The following is an 18,302-nucleotide window of genomic DNA, read 5'->3' on the forward strand; positions in this document are numbered from 1 at the left end:
TCAAACACAGTCATCAGAGGAGGAAATGCATCTCCCCGTCTGTCCACGCCACTATTTTAGGTACACTTGGTGTTTCACGGTCATTCAGAAGGCTGATGGACCTGTGCAGCAGTAAAACCTGAGGCGCTCCAACACGTGATTAACACCGCCTCCTCTTCCTCCTGCTCCAAACACCAGTTAGATGTACTCTTCTTTCTTTGTTTCACTGTAATTAGGTCAGCGGCTGATTCCTCGCAGTGACTGTGGATTAAAGCAGATCTGATTCATCACAGCGCGTTTCTGCAGAGGTTCAGTGAACACACGAGCAGAACGTTGAACAGCATCCAATCAGCAATCAGAGAACATCAGCCATGTGGTCTAAAGCTCTGTGAGAGCCTCATTCAGGGCTTCCATGAACAATGATGGGAGACTTCAGTCAGTCCGGGGTCCTCAGAGGAAGCTTCAGCCTACAGAGGCACACGAGTGCTTATTGACCACAGGAACTGCAGTTCCTCTTATGTCCACTGGAGGCAGTTTAGACAGATGTTTAATTCATCGTCTGGGTGAAAATGTTAGAGTTTGTTTTCATCAGACTACAGCAGCACCACCGCTAAAAACTGCAGCTTGTTTTAAGAAGCTTCGAGTCGCCTCACATTTCTGTTTGCATCTTCTGCTGCTCGTCTACAACACCGACCCAAATCTGGCTCCTCGGGGAGCGCTCAGAGCGACCAGGAAGGAAAACAAAGGTCAACGAGAACCGAGAACATGAAGCCTGCAGAGAGAGAAAAGGTCAGAGAAGGTGTGTGAGGTACACGACGTCCACAGCGCTGCAGCGAGACGGCACGAGAGTGTGCGTGTGTTAAAGACCCCCGAGCTTCACTTTTAAAATAAAACCAGTTTAACTCGACTCTCAGCTGGCTCGTTATCTGCGCTGATGACTGAACGTCACAGCCAATAACATCACCTTCATCCAACACACACACACTGATGTCAACACGTCCCTCTGAGCCATTCCCACAATGCACCAGGGCCCCAGACTCAAACAGCAGGCTCCTGACACTCTGACGCCTGCGGCACGTTTTCTGGAGGAGCGCAGGCCGAGTCCGGCACTAAAACAGTTCCCCTCGAAGGCTCGGCTCTTTAAATGTTCAATGGTTCCAGTGTTGAGTTTTCTGTCAGTCAAAGATGGCCGCCACAGGCCCCTCACTCTGGGCGCGTGGGTTTATTCAAATACTGGAAACTTTTAAAAACAGAATAAAGGGGGCTCTATTTTTGGCTAAATGTTTTTCTTCTGTTTATCCTCGAGACAGTAGGGTGTCCAAATTCCTGAGGACCCGGCCCACGTAGACCGCGAAGGCGGTTTATCTAATCTAATAACTTTAATCTCAGCCAAACCGATTTACTCACGAACAAATAAAACACTGAAAAAAGCCCAACAATAACATTTTTAGGTTGTCTAAGTGACTTAAAAGTCCGCGGTGATCTGAAAATGATGTGCCGGGAGTTGTGCCGTTCTCTGCGGCTTCAGTAACCCTCGAGCTCCCGGCTAGCTGTCGAGCTGGTGGGTAGCAGACGCCTCCGAAAACGTCGAAGCACTTTTGCAAATATGCGATATCTTGATAAACCGAGCAGATATTTGATGTTTACACAGCTACTTTCTCGCCTGAAAATATGTTAAAAGTTTATTTTGTGACCCAGAAAAGGTAATAAGAGTAATATTAAAAACTTAGTAGCGGCCGCCATTGTTGGAAACTGGAGTTTGGCTGGGCCGCGCTATGAATTCTGGGATATGGTGGGCCACGAAGGACACACCCGACCCATCCTTCAAATTCGGGGAAAAGGAGGACGCATTTGTCGGCTGCATTCGGAGGAGTCTACGAATTTGGAGAAGCTGAAGGACAGAAGAGTTGATCCATGTCAGCATGCTGCCCATTCAGGACTCTCTGAGAGCGCCCCCTGGGGGAACTGCAGCCAACAGGACCAGCTGTGAACACAGTGCACGTGTTAAATGTGACATCAGGGTCTGCATGTGAACAGAGCTCGTCCTCACGGCCGCGTCACGGCGAGCTGCGCACCAGTTACTGCTCATAAACCGGGGGCATAGTGTGACACATCCACCTGTACAGGTGATTCTCTGCAGTCATGAAAAATGGATTTTGTCACGTTTCCCACAGCCAGGAGGCTCGCTGGGTTTCAGACGAACATCAAAGCTCTTCATTAAAATTTAAATTCAACCCTCGAGTTTCTCCAACAGGAGGGCCCATCCCAGTTTGAACCTTTAAAATGAAACGAAGTGAAACATTCCAGCTTCATTAAAAATAAAACAGTGAGGATGGCGGCGGCGGCTTCGTGGTCATGACTGTGTGAATATCCACGCTTTCACTCCTGTTTCTTTGTGTTAGAACAGCAGCTTCAGCTCGGATCACACCTTTCACGTCCTTGTGATCATTACAACCAGTTTGGTCTCCGAGGCCTTTGATTGGTCCACACCCACTGATCCCCTTCGTGTCCTGCTTCCCACCCAGGATCAGTTCCACTTTGGAGAACCTGCCAGGAGCAGCACAAACGTCTGCTCTGACCCAGAGACTCGGTCGACGTGTGGCTCGCTGACAGCTGAAGAACCACAGACCTGCCGCGTATGACACCAAAACGCTTAAATGTGTCCGAGCAGCTTTCGGGAATGAGACTCGACTGATCAGTCAGAAACGCAGGAGCGTGCGAGAAACGGGGTTTCCCGCAAAACACAGCAGGGGTGCTGACTGTGTTATTTGAAATAAATGATTTTTATCTGCTTCTTTGTGTAAGCTCAGTTGGAAGCACCTCGCCGTGGGCTTTAGCGTTCATGGAGAAACTTTGTCCCAAAATGGCACATTTTCTGTGGGTGTGAGGATGGAGTGATCAAGAGACACAGGTGGGAGTGGAGCACAGGTGGAAACGATAAAGGTGGAGCTGAAAATCCAAAAAAGGAAAAACAGCAACAGGAAGAGCAATTCCCAAAATAAAACAGGAAGCAGAACAAACACAAACAGAAGGCTAAGCTAAAAAAATGCTGCGGCACTTTGCTAGTTTACTCAAACAGAGCTAGTTGCTCAAAGCACATGACAGCGTACGCTCACAGCAGCTGTGGTGTAGATGGGTGACCCTGAGGCAGCCTCTGTTAGTTTTTGTGAGTCATACGACCCATCAGGGAGCGAATACGCCCTCACCAGGCTGAAACAGAGTCAGCAGCTCGCATCAACTTCCTGTTCCAGACGACATAATATACCGTCGCTGTCAGCACGAGATATGAACGTATTAAACGTCATGCACTTTGAAACGATGGCTCCTCCCTTTGTGTCTGCAGTGAACACTACTGCATGCAGGGGGCGCCGATGAGGCCGTACTCTGCCGCTGTGTAACTCGCCACGCTTCGCTCAGAGCTGCAGGCAATTCACGAAACAATAAGACTGACTTTTTAGAAACGTGCGCTCTCCTCCCCTGCAGCCACGGCGCTCTGCGCCTTTGTCTTTCACACGGATGAAACTGAGTCGCCACGGAGACGGCACAGAGACAAACAACAACAACAGCATCACAAACAGAAACGACAGTAGGACACGAGCAGCACTGCTGGCTCCTGTTTGTAGACAGACGGTCTGGTGTGTAACACACACACACACATTTCTCTGCAGCTCACATTTCCCAGTGTGTGTGTGTGTGTGTGTGTGTGTGTGTGTGTGTGTGTGTGTGTGTGTGTGTGAGCTATAATTGGTGCTGAGTGAGTATGAGGAGGTTTTCTTCACTAAGTCGAGACTTGAGAAAATCTTCCTCGTTGTTGTTTGTCTTGCAGCTGTCAGCGTGCAGCTGCACAGATGTTCAGTTTCCTGGCTGAAAGCGTCCAATCGGCGCCGCCGTTCTTTGCGTTTCTGCAAACCGTCCTCACAGAAAACTCCAGAGTTTGATCGTTGAGCGAGGAGTGTCTGTCATCAGTAATTTACACGTGTAAACGTAAACTGGACCAACACTTCAGTGAACACCTGAACACCTCAGAGCTGAGACTACGGAGTCACATGATCGCATTGTAAATGAAAACAGCAAAAACAAGGCAACACACACACACACATGCAGATGGAGGGACTGCCAGACTCACCAGTGGTCGTGTGGCATTGTTGCGTTGCCGACGGTTACTGAGCATCTCACTCAGCTCTCACACACCAGCAGCCCTCCCCTCTCTCTCTCCTGTAACGTCAGGGTCCATTAAGCTTATAGCGCCTTAATCTTTCAGAGAGAGCGAGCGAGAGAGCCAGTAGCAGATGGAGGATGGCGGGGAGGGGAGGGGGGAGGGGCGGAGGGGAGGATGCTCTAACTGGATGTGGTGGAGTTTGAGTCCGGACCGTGAATGTTTGCACATCTCTCCCCCTCATCAGGCTCTGAGCTTCAGCACGTTCAGCCTGAAGTGAAATCCCGATGACCTTAAAGCGTCTCTGTGCAGGTGAGCGTTACAAACACTCGCCATCACTACCGTCAGCTTCCTGTCACACTCACTTCATCCTAGAGTAGTTTACATCGCAGATTACCTGCACTCAGTAAAGGCACAGCCACACGCTGCAGTTCCTCTGGCGTCCAGCAGAGGCTCCAGCGGAAATAAACATGTTGACAGCTTAGAGATAATTTCACACTACGTAACTTTTTAATGACATCATGTGACAAATAACATGGCTTCTGTGAGGTTACTGTACTAACAGGCCAAGAATGAGGCGGAGGTGATGAAGCAGCTCACACACAGACACCGCGCCTCTGCAGGAAGACGATCCACACCACCCAACCAACCAATGAGCTTCTCGGGGTGACGAGCAGCACGTGTGGACGTTGAAGTGCGAACCTGCTGGAGGGAAAACAGCTGTCGGACACGCGGTCACCTTCCCCACAGACGCACAGCGGGCCACATGTGGGCAGACACACGGGAGGAAGACCTCTGACGAAGGACTTACAGGCAGTGCGTGTTATTGGATTATTAAAGACGTGCGTTACGAGAGCTGTCCGCACATTTCTGGCGTTTAAGCTACGTGCTCGTTCTTCAGGTGTACGATGTGCAAAGTGAAGCAGCCAAAACGAGGCATGCATGTGAAGTGAGCGTGCAGACTTGGTGTGACTGCTCATGCATGAGTCACGCACACACCGCCCGATGGTAACGATCCCGTTTACGGAGGCCTGATTGCACCATGTGCTTTTATGGCTGCTCTGTAATATCACTCACTTGTCGGTTGTAACGGCGAGCGTCACCTGTGGAACATGTCCCATGATCCTCTCCAACTCGCTGTGTGGCCGCGCTGCAGACTGACACCTGGGATCAAACCTGTGACCTGCCCTCTCTCTCAGGTTTCGGGCTCAGTCGGGAGCAGCGAGCGACTGCAGCTCCCAGCACTCATCCTTCCGCTCCACCGCAGAGAGCATCTTCATCTTCCAGCTGAAATCAGATCAGTCTTTAGGCTCACAGGAAGACAAAGAGCTTCCAACGTGCTCCGTGTTGTGCTCCGGACTCTGCGGTGTGACGTGCGAACGCACCCAAACAAACGTCTCTTTAAAGCTTCCAGGTCAAAGTTTTGTTTGACAAGCTTTGGAGTAAAGCAGCAGTCAGCCTGACTTTAGTCTTCAAACTTCTAGTTGACGGATGTCACAGGTTTTTAAAAAAGCAAGTTTAAGTGGACATGCAGGCTACACAGATGTGGAGGCTCCAGCACGTCAGCACAAGGATTTCACTTTTTCATCCTTGTTCCTGCTAAATGTTCAAAAACAGATCAAACTGATGAAAGAAATAAGCAGAGGAGCATAAACGCAGCGTCCTTATCAGCATTTCCACAGTTCTCAATATTTGGCTCATTAAGAACAGTATAATTGCTTCTTTTGTTCACAGTAATCTGCTTCACCTTTGAAACCAGCTCATATCGATTTCCTCCTGTAAATCCTGCATGAGCTGAGCGGCGCTTCCTTTTCATACTGGAAATATTTGTCTGCATACAAACAGCAGTTAGAAATGTTTTGAGCTCATTAAATCCATAATCAGCATCTGTTAGCGTCTCGCTCGCCTCCAGGTTGTGTGCTCGATCCTCTCTGTGGGCAACAGCAGTCGCCTGAATCTCACCTGGAGTCTTCTTGTGTCTGTAACAACAGCTCGTGTGGATCTGCGTCAAACCGCCGCAGATCTGTGCGCCGCAGTTTGTCAGTCTAATTAAACCATCAGGACCATCAGAACCATCAGAACAATCAGGATCATCAGGATCATCAGAACTATCAGGACCATCAGGACCATCAGAACCATCAGGATCATCAGAACTATCAGGACCATCAGAACCATCAAAACCATCAGAACCATCAGGATCATCAGGATCATCAGAACCATCAGAACCATCAGGACCATCAGAACAATCAGAACCATCAGGACCATCAGAACCATCAGGATCATCAGGATCATCAGAACTATCAGGACCATCAGGACCATCAGAACCATCAGGATCATCAGGATCATCAGAACTATCAGGACCATCAGAACCATCAGGATCATCAGAACTATCAGGACCATCAGGACCATCAGAACCATCAGGATCATCAGGATCATCAGAACTATCAGGACCATCAGAACCATCAAAACCATCAGAACCATCAGGATCATCAGGATCATCAGAACCATCAGAACCATCAGGACCATCAGAACCATCAAAACCATCAGAACCATCAGGATCATCAGGATCATCAGAACCATCAGAACCATCAGGACCATCAGGATCATCAGGATCATCAGAACCATCAGAACCATCAGGACCATCAGAACAATCAGAACCATCAGAACCATCAGGATCATCAGGATCATCAGAACTATCAGGACCATCAGGACCATCAGAACCATCAGGATCATCAGGATCATCAGAACTATCAGGACCATCAGAACCATCAAAACCATGAGAACCATCAGGACCATCAGGATCATCAGAACAATCAGGACCATCAGAACCATCAGGATCATCAGGACCATCAGGATCATCAGGACCATCAGAACCATGAGAACCATCAGGACCATCAGAACCATCAGGACCATCAGGACCATCAAAACCATCAGGATCATCAGAACCATCAGAACCATCAGGACCATCAGAACAATCAGAACCATCAGGATCATCAGAACAATCAGGACCATCAGGACCATCAGGACCATCGGGATCATCAGAACCATCAGGACCATCAGAACCATCAGGATCATCAGAACCATCAGAACCATCAGGATCATCCGGATCATCAGAACAATCAGGACCATCAGAACCATCAGGACCATCAGGACCATCAGAACAATCAGGACTATCAGAACCATCAGGACCATCGGGATCATCAGAACCATCAGGATCATCAGAACCATCAGGACCATCAGAACCATGAGGATCATCAGAAGCTTCAACAAAGTCACCAGATCCTTTAAACCATGATCCGTCCATCCATGGATCCTGACCTGAACCCACCATCCCTCCTGGGCCTACAGGTGCAGGTCTGGATCCATGGATGGAGGAAGCAGGAAGCAGGGCTTCATTTGCACGGGGTGGACGAGCAAACACAATGGACTAAATATAAAGGAGCACATCTGGCTGAAGTGAGCACAACTGGTTTCATTGACAGCTTCGGTTTATGGCCTGATGCTGACTCTGGGCACCACCGAGGGGTTTCACTGCTTTTTGCTGAGCAGCTGTGTAAAGTGACCGGACCAGAGCCGGTTCCAGAGCTTGGTTTAATGGACCGGCACAATAAGGAACCATCCTCTATGAGCAGATTGGCCCTTTAAAAGGAAGAAGCTGCAGATAACAAGCTGTTCTCCAGAGAACAGATATTATTTCTGGCAGTGAAACAACTTGAGTGCGGTCTTCGTGTGATTCAGGGTTGTTACTCACCGAGCTCTCAGAGTGCTGACTGTAGACTTATCAATCCTACAGAGAGAGAGAGAGAGAGAGAGACACCGTTAACATGTGGTGCACTGAGCGCGCTCTGATAACAGCAGGAACGTTAGGACGTTGCCGAGGTGGAGGACGAGATTTCTATCTGCATTCTCTATTAACCTCAGTAACCTGAGTGAGGTGTGAGGTTCACAGCAATAAAACCTGTTTATTAAAGTGCTGCAGCGCCACCGAATCAGGCGTGTTTCTGTAATGACGGCTGAAGCGCAATAAAACAGCACAAACCAGCAGACGCATGAACCACTGGATGACTTCACAGAAAGTCATCCAGTGGTAGAAAGTGGGTTCCTGAGGCTACGTCCACACTAAGCCGTTTTGTTTAAAAACACCGTTTTGGCCTCCCGTCCACACTGAGGCGGCGTTTTCCTCAAGGAAAAACGCCGCGTTTTGGAAACGCTCTCGAAAAACAAATACATTTCAAAACGGAGCTGTCCCGTCGCAGTGTGGACACTCGAACACGCAGACTTTCTAAAACGATGACGCATTTTAGTCGTGTGATGCAGTCATGTGACCAATTAAACTAAGACAGCGGAGGGCGTTACACAGCAGTGGTTTTGATTGGTCTCAGCTTTGACAGCCCTGTTACAGATTAATATCAGTCTGTACGTGCTGCAGATTGCTTTCCTTCTAATTCTTTAATCCTCACTGGCTTTTGCGCATGTGCAGGACTGCAACGTAAGTGTTTTGGACCGTTTCAATGTGGACGCACAACTCTTTGAAAACGCTACTGTGGACGCGGAGCGTTTTCAGATGAAAACAGCGTTTTCAAATCTATTTGGGCTGGTGTGGACGTAGCCTGAGGCACAGAGGTTTTGACGTGACGTATAGGGACAGAACGGGACGTTTGTCTCTCTGTCACCGACTGCGTTTCCATAAGTTCGACCTGAATGGCTGAGCTCCTCAGCCTCTCTCTTTGCCCCACTGCGGGGTGACCCAGGGACTTGTTTGGGCTGAGCACGCCCCCTTTCACCGGGCTCGGTCTCCTGAGCACCACACACAGGTCTGACTGGAGGGTGGAGTCCAAACCACCCAGGGTGTGAAATAACCGCTGTTCATCAGTACCTGCATCACACCTCACTCACACGGTGTCCTTGGAAGTGCTGATGATAAAGCATCCAGACGCTGCAGAGACATGGCTCATGTCTCATGCATGCTGTAACACAGGTCTATCTGTCATACACACCACAGCGCTCGTCACTGATAGACTCTGACACTAGAGCAGGCGACATGACCAAAAATATTTATCACGATATACGTTTGAAAATTTGCGATAACGATATAACTGATGATATAATTGACATGAGACAAAACACAACTCCACAACTTTATTAGTGCAAAAACCCATCAATGTATTTTCACTTAACCCTCCTGTTATGTTGGCTTGAAGGAGCACTGATTACGTTCCTGGTCAATTTAGATTTTTTTCGCTTTCTGTAGTGATGCAGATGACATGTGACATCTCTTCTGTTCTGGGTCAATCTGACCCGCAACATAACAGGAGGGTTAAACAAGCAGCTGTTTTTTTATGTGCATTAAAGTTATACAAAAATGTAACAGTGCAAATTCCTCGCTGACAGTTTAACCAAAAGGCATTTCCACTGGAAACTGGCCGACACATCCTCAGCATAACCATGTATAACATCCACAACACTTAAAAAGAGGTTAAACACACACAACACGGTAACATTATGTTGAAGCACAGCACGTATCACTCCGCGAGGCTCCGCCTACAATAGCCGTAATGCTCCGACAATCCATCAAGCGGTGCGGCTTCGTAGCTTAGCAAAGTCGTACTGAAACATGTGACAGATTTTCGAGCGCCGTGCACATAAAATCGTTTCCAGGTCAGTAACACAACCAGAGTTCATACATAAGGCACTCGGGATTATAAGGGGCTCTGTCGACTTTCAGAAAATCAAAGGATGATTTTAAGTGCGCCGTATTTTCCAAACAACACGGTAATAACGACGGCCCGCTAGCATGCGCTACCAAAAATAGTGCTTTGTTGTGTGTCTGACGGACGAAAGCTAAACCAGTTCCACACCAGTGAAGCTGCAGCATTTTTAGAAACCAGTTCTGGTTCATCTGTTTCATTCAACGATCCACTCTCGCTCTTCTCATTCTGCGTCGCCGCCATGTGCGTATGTAAACAAAGGCCCTGCGCATGCGCGTTTTACCCAAATTCTATCGCCATATTTCATTTTCCTATCGTTGCCCAACATTACACCGGTATTACCATGAACAGTATGATAGAGCCCAGCCCTACCTGACACAGATGTTAGCAACCTCACTGTGACAGGAAACAGCCTGAAAACCACAAGTGAGAGTTAACAGGAGACACAGATCAGGTGACAAGTGTGGAGGAGAGGAGGAGAGGAAAGAAGGAAAGGAGAGGAGAGCGTGTGGTCGAGCAGAACTTTAAAAGCCTGAGTATGATGACTCTGAGAAAACTCCACTCCCACAGGCCATAAATAACTCATCCAACAACACACACACACACACACACACACACACACACACACACACACACACACACACACACACACACACAAAGATGGCCGACAGTAGAGAGTGCAGGCATGCTGCTTTATTTTAAAGCACAGGAAACAGTTGCCTGTGTGAGTGTTTGTGCGTGTGTGCGTGTCTCTGTGTGCGTGTGTGCGTGTCTCTGTGTGCGTGTGTGCGTGTGTGTGTTTGCGTGTTTGTGTGTGTTTGTGTGTTTGTTTGTCACCACTGCGCTGAACCAAACTCGTCCCTCCAACCCAACCTGGAAACAAAGCTGACATCGTTCAAACCTGCACTTCCTCCAGCGACCAGCAGAGGCTGCAGCAGCGACTCAGCCCCCCTCCACTCCCACTAACATGAGTTTGTTACACAAACAGCTGATTTCCTGCTTCAGTGAACAAACATGATTCAGCAGATTTCTCACTTTTATTGAGTTTTGCACTTTAAAATCGTCACGTTTAGAGTTCTTTGTTTGAAAATAAAATAATTACAAACTCCTCGAACAATAAAATGTCTTTGATGTCGCTTCAGTCTGACCATCACACTGCTCATCTGGGCCGTGACCTTTGACCTATCCGCTCTCAGACACTGAGTATGGAAACAGCGCTAACAGAGCGACCTAGAAGTCTGAACTAACACGTTAAACCAACATGGCGTCCTCACATAAAGGATAAAACATGTCGGCGTCTCGGGGTGAAGCTCCAGCAGCTGCTGCAGCCACAGGTTTGAGTCCTGTGACTGTTTGTGATGACAGCGACAGTCGAGCCATCAAAGAGAGAACGAGGGTGGAGCAGGATGGGCGGAGCATCCCGGGGTTTGATATAAACGCTCCTGCAGCCGCCCGAGGCCGGTCCTGCATTATTTAATAGTGCAACTCTATTAGTCGTCTTGGTCTAAATGCTGGAGGACAGAGGAACGACGAGGAGGCATGAGGTAATCTGTGAGGGCGTACCATCTGTTATTTTATTATGATGAGACAGAGAGGAAGGAAAGGAGGAGGTGGGGAAGGACAGGAGCTTTTCTTTTTATGTAAGGAAATCATGAGCTATAAAAGGATGAAGAAACAGAGATGGAGGAATCAAGAGTGCATGGAAGGAAACCACAAGGACAGATGGAAAGGAGGAGGTAAACAAAGAAGTAAACAAGGAAAGAAGGAAGCAAAAATGATGCATGAATGAAAGGAATGTGACATACATGAAGGAGGTATAGAAGGACACTGCAGGGAAAAGAAGGTTTGGAAGGATATAAGGACAAACGCAAGGAAAGGACAAAAGGAAGGAGGTATAGAACAAAATGAGGAGAAAGTGTTGAAGGAATTCAACTATTAAAAAAACTAGGAAAGGTATCGCCGAAGGAAACAAGGAAGCAATGAAAGAAGGTGGAAAAGAAGGGGGAAAAGGACACATGTCTGAAAGGACCCAAGGGAGCATAGGAGGAAATAACAACAGAATCAGGAAAGTGTGCAAGGGAAGGGAATATGGAAGCAATATGAAGGAAATGAGCACACAGGAATGTATTTAAGGGCATAAGGAAGTATGAATAATCCCAAAAAGATATTTAATGAAGTAAAGAAAACATAGAGGGAAGGAAAGAAGGACACATGAATGAAACTAGAACAAGGTCTAAAAGAAAACAAGGACAAACACAAGGAAAGGACAGGAAGGAAACATAGAAGGAAGCAACTAATTTGACCTGGAAGGAAGGGATAGAAGGACACAAGGCAATGAAGCAAGAAGACTCCAGGGAAGGAAGGAAGAAGGACAGGAAACACAGAAGTGGACAAGGAAGTATGAAAAGGAAGAAGTATATAGGGAGTGAAAGAAGGAAACATAAAAGGAAATAAGGACAAAAAGTTTTTAAGGACAGAAGGAGGTGTGAAAGGAAATAAAGGCACATGAATGAAAACAGAATCAGAGCAAGGAAACAAGGAAAGAAGGACGAAGAGAAGGAAAGTAGAAAAACAAAACAAGGATGTATAAAAGTAAAGAAGGGGATGTGGAAGGAAACAAGGAGACACAAAAGAAAACAGCAACAGAAAAGAAGGAGGAGAGAGACCGAGGTCTGAGGAGAAGGAAGGATGAAACACCGAGGGGTAAAATGAGAGGAGGTCTGAGGTGGGGAGGTCGGAGACGAGAAGGAGGTGTGAGGGGAGGAGGTGTGAGGGGAGGAGGTGTGAGGGGAGGAGGTGAATGATTGAAGAGCTTGTGTCCGAGTTTCCACTCGCTGTGAATTCTGGTCACAGACTCAGGCTGAGGTTCACTGAGGCGAGGACGAGAGGACGCAGAGCTGCTGCTGGTTTCCCCTCTGACCTTCACTCCTCCTCCGACCTGCAGCGTTCATTAACCCCACAGACACAAATGATTCTCTCCTGTAAATATTTCACATTTTAGTGTCAAACACAGGCAGCTGTATGGAGGACCAACAGTGACCAATGAAACATGAGTTCTTATGTGAATGTTAATTAATGTTTAAGGAGCTTGCAAAGAAAAGCGTCTGGACTTCTTTAAGTTGCTTGAAGACGTTTCACCTCTCATCCGAGAAGCTTCTTCAGTTCTAAGGTCAAATGGTGGAGAGTCCCAGATATAAACCTAGTGGGAGTTTCCCCCCACAGAGGGACAAAGGACCCCCTGATGATCCTCTACCTAATCACATGGGCCACGGTGTGAAACTGGGTGTGGGTCACAATCAGACAGGGTTTCGGGTGAGCTCATTGTGAAACCTGGCCCCACCCTATCATGTGATGTCCTGAGGTCAGATGGCCCAGGATGTGAGTGGGCGTTAAGGCGTCTGGGGAGGGAACTCAAAACTGGATTATAGATGTCAGACAGTTGGTGTCGTAAACCAGCGCCTCTGTTACGACACCAACTTGGTACCCACACCCAGTTTCACACCTTGGTTTCCATAATTCCATGATGTATTTAATAATAACAATAAACCAATAAAAATAATAATAATATAACATTTTACATTTTGGATTTTTTTTTATTTAAACAGATATTCAAGAATTTATAAATTAATAATGTTTTTAATACATAATTATTTTAATAATACCGATTAATAGTTGAAGTTTTTATATTATTGTGGTCTAATAATTAAAAAAAATGCCTTTGCCAAGATTTGACTTTTTCAGGCATTTATTACATACATTTAATATTTTATCATGACATACATTTATAAACATTACATATAAATAAATAAAACATTTCTTAAATAATTAATTTATAAAGTATATTACATAAATAATTTGAGTAAATAATAAACTTTTTACTTACATAATAAACTTTCTAACTCATTATTAATATTTAAATATTTCATACATATTTTGTTGTTTTGTATGTAATTAATAATATATAAATATTATTTATAATATAATGTAATATAATGTGTTTTGGGTCACATTTGTCGTAACCAAGGTTACGCTCTTCTCTGGTCCCAGCATGTGATTTAAGGTCTGTTCAGGGTTTTGGATCCAGATCTGTGTCATTAGCTTTAACCCTTTAAGACCTACCATAGAACCAAGTCCGCCAGAGCTTATATTATATTTTTACATGCCGTGGAGCCATTTTTGGGAGCATTTCAAGTTGCTATACATCAATACAACCATTATAGCCCAGATTTTAATAATATGTCTGCATTAAGTGCATAGTAATTACATAAATTGCAAAAAAGTGCAATAAACTACAAAAAAATTGAAAATCGTTTTTGCTTTTTTAACATATATTTCTAGTTAGAGAAATTTAAGAGGCTTATCCCTCAAAACTGTAAATACAAAAAAGTTGCACAAAATAGTTTCCCACCACAGGAAATTTATTTTGAGTGTCTTCATAGTTTTATTTTTGAACTACACCAATTTTTATACACTGCAGGAAAAACGAAAATAAATATTATAATGCAAATTTGCAAAAAAGCAGCATGTGCATCAAAATTAACTATTTCCAGCAGTGCAATATGAGTCCTCAGCATCCCAGAAAAGACACAGAAAGTCATAAAGTCAAACATGACTTTTAAAAACACCAGTATAGGCTCATGAGGCCCTGATGGTAAAAAAAAAACTACATTTCTGCGAAAAATGACGTCACTTCCGGTTTCGGGCAGGTCATGGCGGACATGCAAAACTTCGCGCTGACGTCTATTCCAACGTAGGAAGTGTTACAAACAGCTGACCGGATCGGCAAAGCGTGTTTCTGGAATATTATGTTTTTGTTCCTGCAAGAGCTTTTTATGCAGTTTTTGCAAAGCTTTATGTGGAAGGAAACTGTGACCGAGGACAAGCTGATGGCATAAGATGTAAGTACAACTCCTCCGGTTTCATATGCAAAAAAAATTATTGCGCTAGCTCACGTGGTTGCAGAGCTACCGGGATTTAAAAATAGTTACGCAAAACAGAGCGTGCCCGCTCCGACCGGCTCTAAAGGGTTAATGCTCCATGTGAAACTTTTACATTTCCAGTCACTGTTTCTTTAAATCTAAAATAAGTAACGAGGTGCTGTGAATATATTTGTGTATAAACTGTGAAATAGAAAATAAATAAGCAGCTTTTAAAATACTTTATTGTTATTTTTGGACTCTGGCAGAGGAGCTTTGAATGTTGTAGCCCATCAGTTTAGCCGCTCTGAAACAAGCTGCTCTGATTGGCCGATTCCAGGAAGCGTGCAGAGGGGCAGACGAGGCATGCATGCACTCACTTCAGGACCTCTGATGATGAAATGACCCATTTTTTGAACTGGATCCTATAAAGCCTGATTCCTTCAGAGTGACCACTTTTTGTTTCAGGTGATGATCGCACGCAGAGGTCAAAGACATGGAACGCGTCAGCTGAGAGTTTAACTACAAAACCACCAACAAGAAGAAGAAGAAAGAAGCAGCTGGGACATCGAATATCAGATTTTCTCATTAAAGAAGGAAAATGTTGCATCTTCATGCACTGTGTGGATGAAGGTGCATAGCTGATAACAGACATGTATTATGTGTTTGCTGTGCTGGGTGTGAGCACGCTGTCCTCTTTGGTGCCGCAGAACAAATGAAGCTGACGAGAAGACAGAAAACGCCTGCAGAGCTAAACTGTCCTTTGGATTTGTCCGAACGCAGAAAGTTGCTGATTAACTCGCCGTCGGTCGACTGGAAACACAGACGACACAGAACAGCGTCTCACGCTCACAAAGAACGAACTCGCAGAGCCCCGACAACTTTCCCACCAACGTCCATTCAAAAAAGGTCCCATTTTAACTTCGTTAACGTTCAGCTTCCCTCGCCTGATCTAAACAACATTCACAATCCCTCCACGTGAATGTAACAATTTGACTTCACAGCTGATGATGTCAGTGTGATGTCATTCCTTGCAGCTCGAGCTGGAGATGAACTCAAAAACCCGGAGAAAGTGTGCCGGACAGAGCTGCTGAGACCATTCAGCCATTCATCAAAGGGCGAGCACTCTTACCATCCGAAGCCTCCGAACGACACGCTCCTCTTCCTCCTCAGCATGGTGCCTCGCTCGCCCTCCTCCTCTTTGTCTCTCTTTTCTTCTTATTGTGTCTGGGTTTTCCTCCCTCTCTCTCCCTCTTTGTACCTCTGCCTCCCTCTCCCTCCGCTGTCGCTCTAACTCCTCATCTCTCCTCCTATAAATACTCTCCTCTCTGTCAGACACTCCCGCCGCCTCCCTCTCCTTTTTCCTCCTCCTGTCGGTAACGCTGCTCTCTCGTCTTCCTCTCCCACTTCACTTCACAGCACAGAGCCAGCAGAGAGAGAGAGCGAGGGTAGAGAGACATAGAGGGATAGCAGGAGGAGGTTTACAGGGAGTACCCGCTCTCTGCCAGCCTGATGGAGAGGAGCTGAAAACTTATCATCCATAATAAATGGACATAAATGGATGGAAGCACGTGTCGGTTTACGGGACCTGCTATTATGCAACACGGCTGCAGCTGACGGCAGTTTTTACTCTCATCTGTGAATCCATCAGTTTTAGGAAAACATCACAAAGGAAAAAGAACGAGGAAGGATTTTTAATCAGGAGGGCTTCAGGCGTACCAACATTAACAAACACACACACAGCACGGAAACCTCGCACACGTTCCTAAATGACCACCTTTGAAACTTTCTCTTCCCATTGTTGATTCACTCAGTGTAGGAAAGTCTGCACTCACTGTCTACTGCACACAAATCCACACCTTCACGTCAGTCTGAAGGCGTAACACTTATGTCTTATTGGAGGTTACGACCCTCCCACTAAAGAAAGCCACGCCCCACTGTTATTGATTGGCTGGCATGGGAGGATCATCAGCCAATGCTGCTCAGCTGTGCCGTCCACTCGACCTGATGTCACTGTGATGTTTGTGTACTGCTCAGGTCAAACCCGAAGGAGCCGGTTGGGGTGTTCTGGGCGTGTCCGCCTGGGACGAGGCCTCGGGGCAGTTCCTGTCAGTACCACATGTTTGTCTCAGAGGTTCAGCCGCACAGGTCCACGCGCACGCAGTGAAACGGACACTGGCTCATTAAAGCTACGGTTCCTCTGATGGCCCATCCTACACTGTGGCAGTTCTAGAGCTCATACGTGCAAATGAGCACTGACCCTCCAGGTGTGCGAGCATTTGTCCCATCCAACGCCCTTTGAGGGCTCTCGATAACCTCGACCTGAATGTCTGGCCTGTCAGCTGTCAGTGGGACATGCCTGCCGTGGTGACCAGGCTAACGGGGAAACAAGGCTCGATTCTTCAGGTCTGTGGGTCAGGAGGCAGAGCAGCTCATCTAATAACTGGAAGGTTGGGGGTTTGATCCCTGAACGCCCAACGCTGAACCCCAGTTTGCTCTCTGACGCAGCCATCAGAGTGAATGTTCAAAAGCACTTTGGCATTGACAGCAGGGCATCTGTTGTATAAAGGGAATCAGTCCACGTGCCGATGTTCATATGAAGTTTGGACTCCGCCGCCGCGGACAGCCAAGTTAAAAATCTGTGAACCTTTAACTGCTCCGATCATCGCACTGGTCTAAGATGAAGGATTAAGCTTTGTGTATCTTCCTGCTCGTTTGGCCGGATTCTCCATTAACAGCTTTACTTTGTCCTCTGAGTTCGTCTGTCCAGCCAAGCCTGTCTGTTTAAGGTGTCTTATTTCATTAGGGTTTTTAAAAAAAATAAGAATCTGTTATTTATTTATTTTCACAGTAAATGACTTGTTGTTCCCCCATGGTACTCCCACAGCTCTCATTGGACCAGGAAACCAGTCCCCAGGAGTGTCTTATACTCGTTTCATTACTAAAAACTCTGAACTGGACTCTTCTCAGAGTGTGTCCTGATTTAAAGCAGACTTTGACTCATCACTGAAAGGACAGACAGGTTTTAACCCTTTAAAGCCGGTCAGCGGAAAATGTAGTTTTTTACCTTCAAGGCCCTTATAAGCCTATACTGATGTCCTTAAAAGTCATGTTTGACTTTATAACTTTCTGTGTCGTTTCAGGGATGCTTAGAACTTAAATCACACTGCTGGAAATAGTTTATTTTGATGCACATGCTGTTTGTTTGTTTTTTTTGCAAATTTGCATTATAATACTTATTTTAGTTTTTCCTGCAGTATATAATTGGTGTATCTCAACAATAAAACTATGAAGACACTCAAAATAAATTTCTCGTGGTTGGAAACTATTTTGTGCAACTTTTTTGTATTTACAGTTTTGAGGGATAAACCGCTGAAAAACCTCTAACTAGCAATATATGGAAAAAACAAAACAAAAACGATTTTCAATTTTTTTGTAGTTTATTGCACTTTTTTTTTTTGCAATTTATGTAGTTACTATGCACTTAATGCATACATATTATTATAATTTGGGCTATAACAGTTATATTGATGTATAGTAACT

The 18,302-nt window shown here is 45.9% G+C and overlaps 2 protein-coding genes across 6 annotated transcripts in view; both read right to left on the reverse strand.

Annotated features, from left to right (window-relative positions):
* The window catches only part of LOC147320229 (rap1 GTPase-activating protein 2-like), a 37,160-nt gene extending 21,049 nt beyond the window's left edge, over positions 1 to 16,111 (reverse strand). For 3 of the 5 annotated variants that reach the window (XM_086308021.1, XM_086308020.1, XM_086308019.1), the window contains exons 1-2: positions 15,892 to 16,110; positions 7,887 to 7,922 (exon numbers count right to left, since the gene is read on the reverse strand). In XM_086308021.1, coding sequence (XP_086164147.1) covers positions 7,887 to 7,922; positions 15,892 to 15,935 — 80 coding nt within the window. In that variant the 5' untranslated portion in view covers positions 15,936 to 16,110. Of the gene's footprint in view, positions 1 to 4,105; positions 4,280 to 7,886; positions 7,923 to 15,891 lie in introns of those variants that run through there. The other 2 variants (XR_015131230.1, XM_086308022.1) reach the window with 2 other exon arrangements.
* Positions 5,896 to 7,466, reverse strand: LOC147320230 (uncharacterized). The gene is made up of 3 exons (XM_086307581.1): positions 7,141 to 7,466; positions 6,098 to 6,906; positions 5,896 to 5,966 (listed from the first exon to the last, which is right to left on the reverse strand). Exons 1-3 carry the CDS (start codon positions 7,464 to 7,466, stop codon positions 5,896 to 5,898), a joined length of 1,206 nt encoding a protein of 401 aa, XP_086163707.1.
* Positions 16,112 to 18,302: the final 2,191 nt, after the last annotated feature.

The sequence above is a fragment of the Aulonocara sp. 'chitande type north' Nkhata Bay genome, linkage group LG10 (assembly GCF_057382095.1).
Source record: "Aulonocara sp. 'chitande type north' Nkhata Bay isolate Kocher_YH1m ecotype deep benthic linkage group LG10, A_spYH_male_GT1.1, whole genome shotgun sequence".
Taxonomy (NCBI): Eukaryota; Metazoa; Chordata; class Actinopteri; order Cichliformes; family Cichlidae; genus Aulonocara; species Aulonocara sp. 'chitande type north' Nkhata Bay.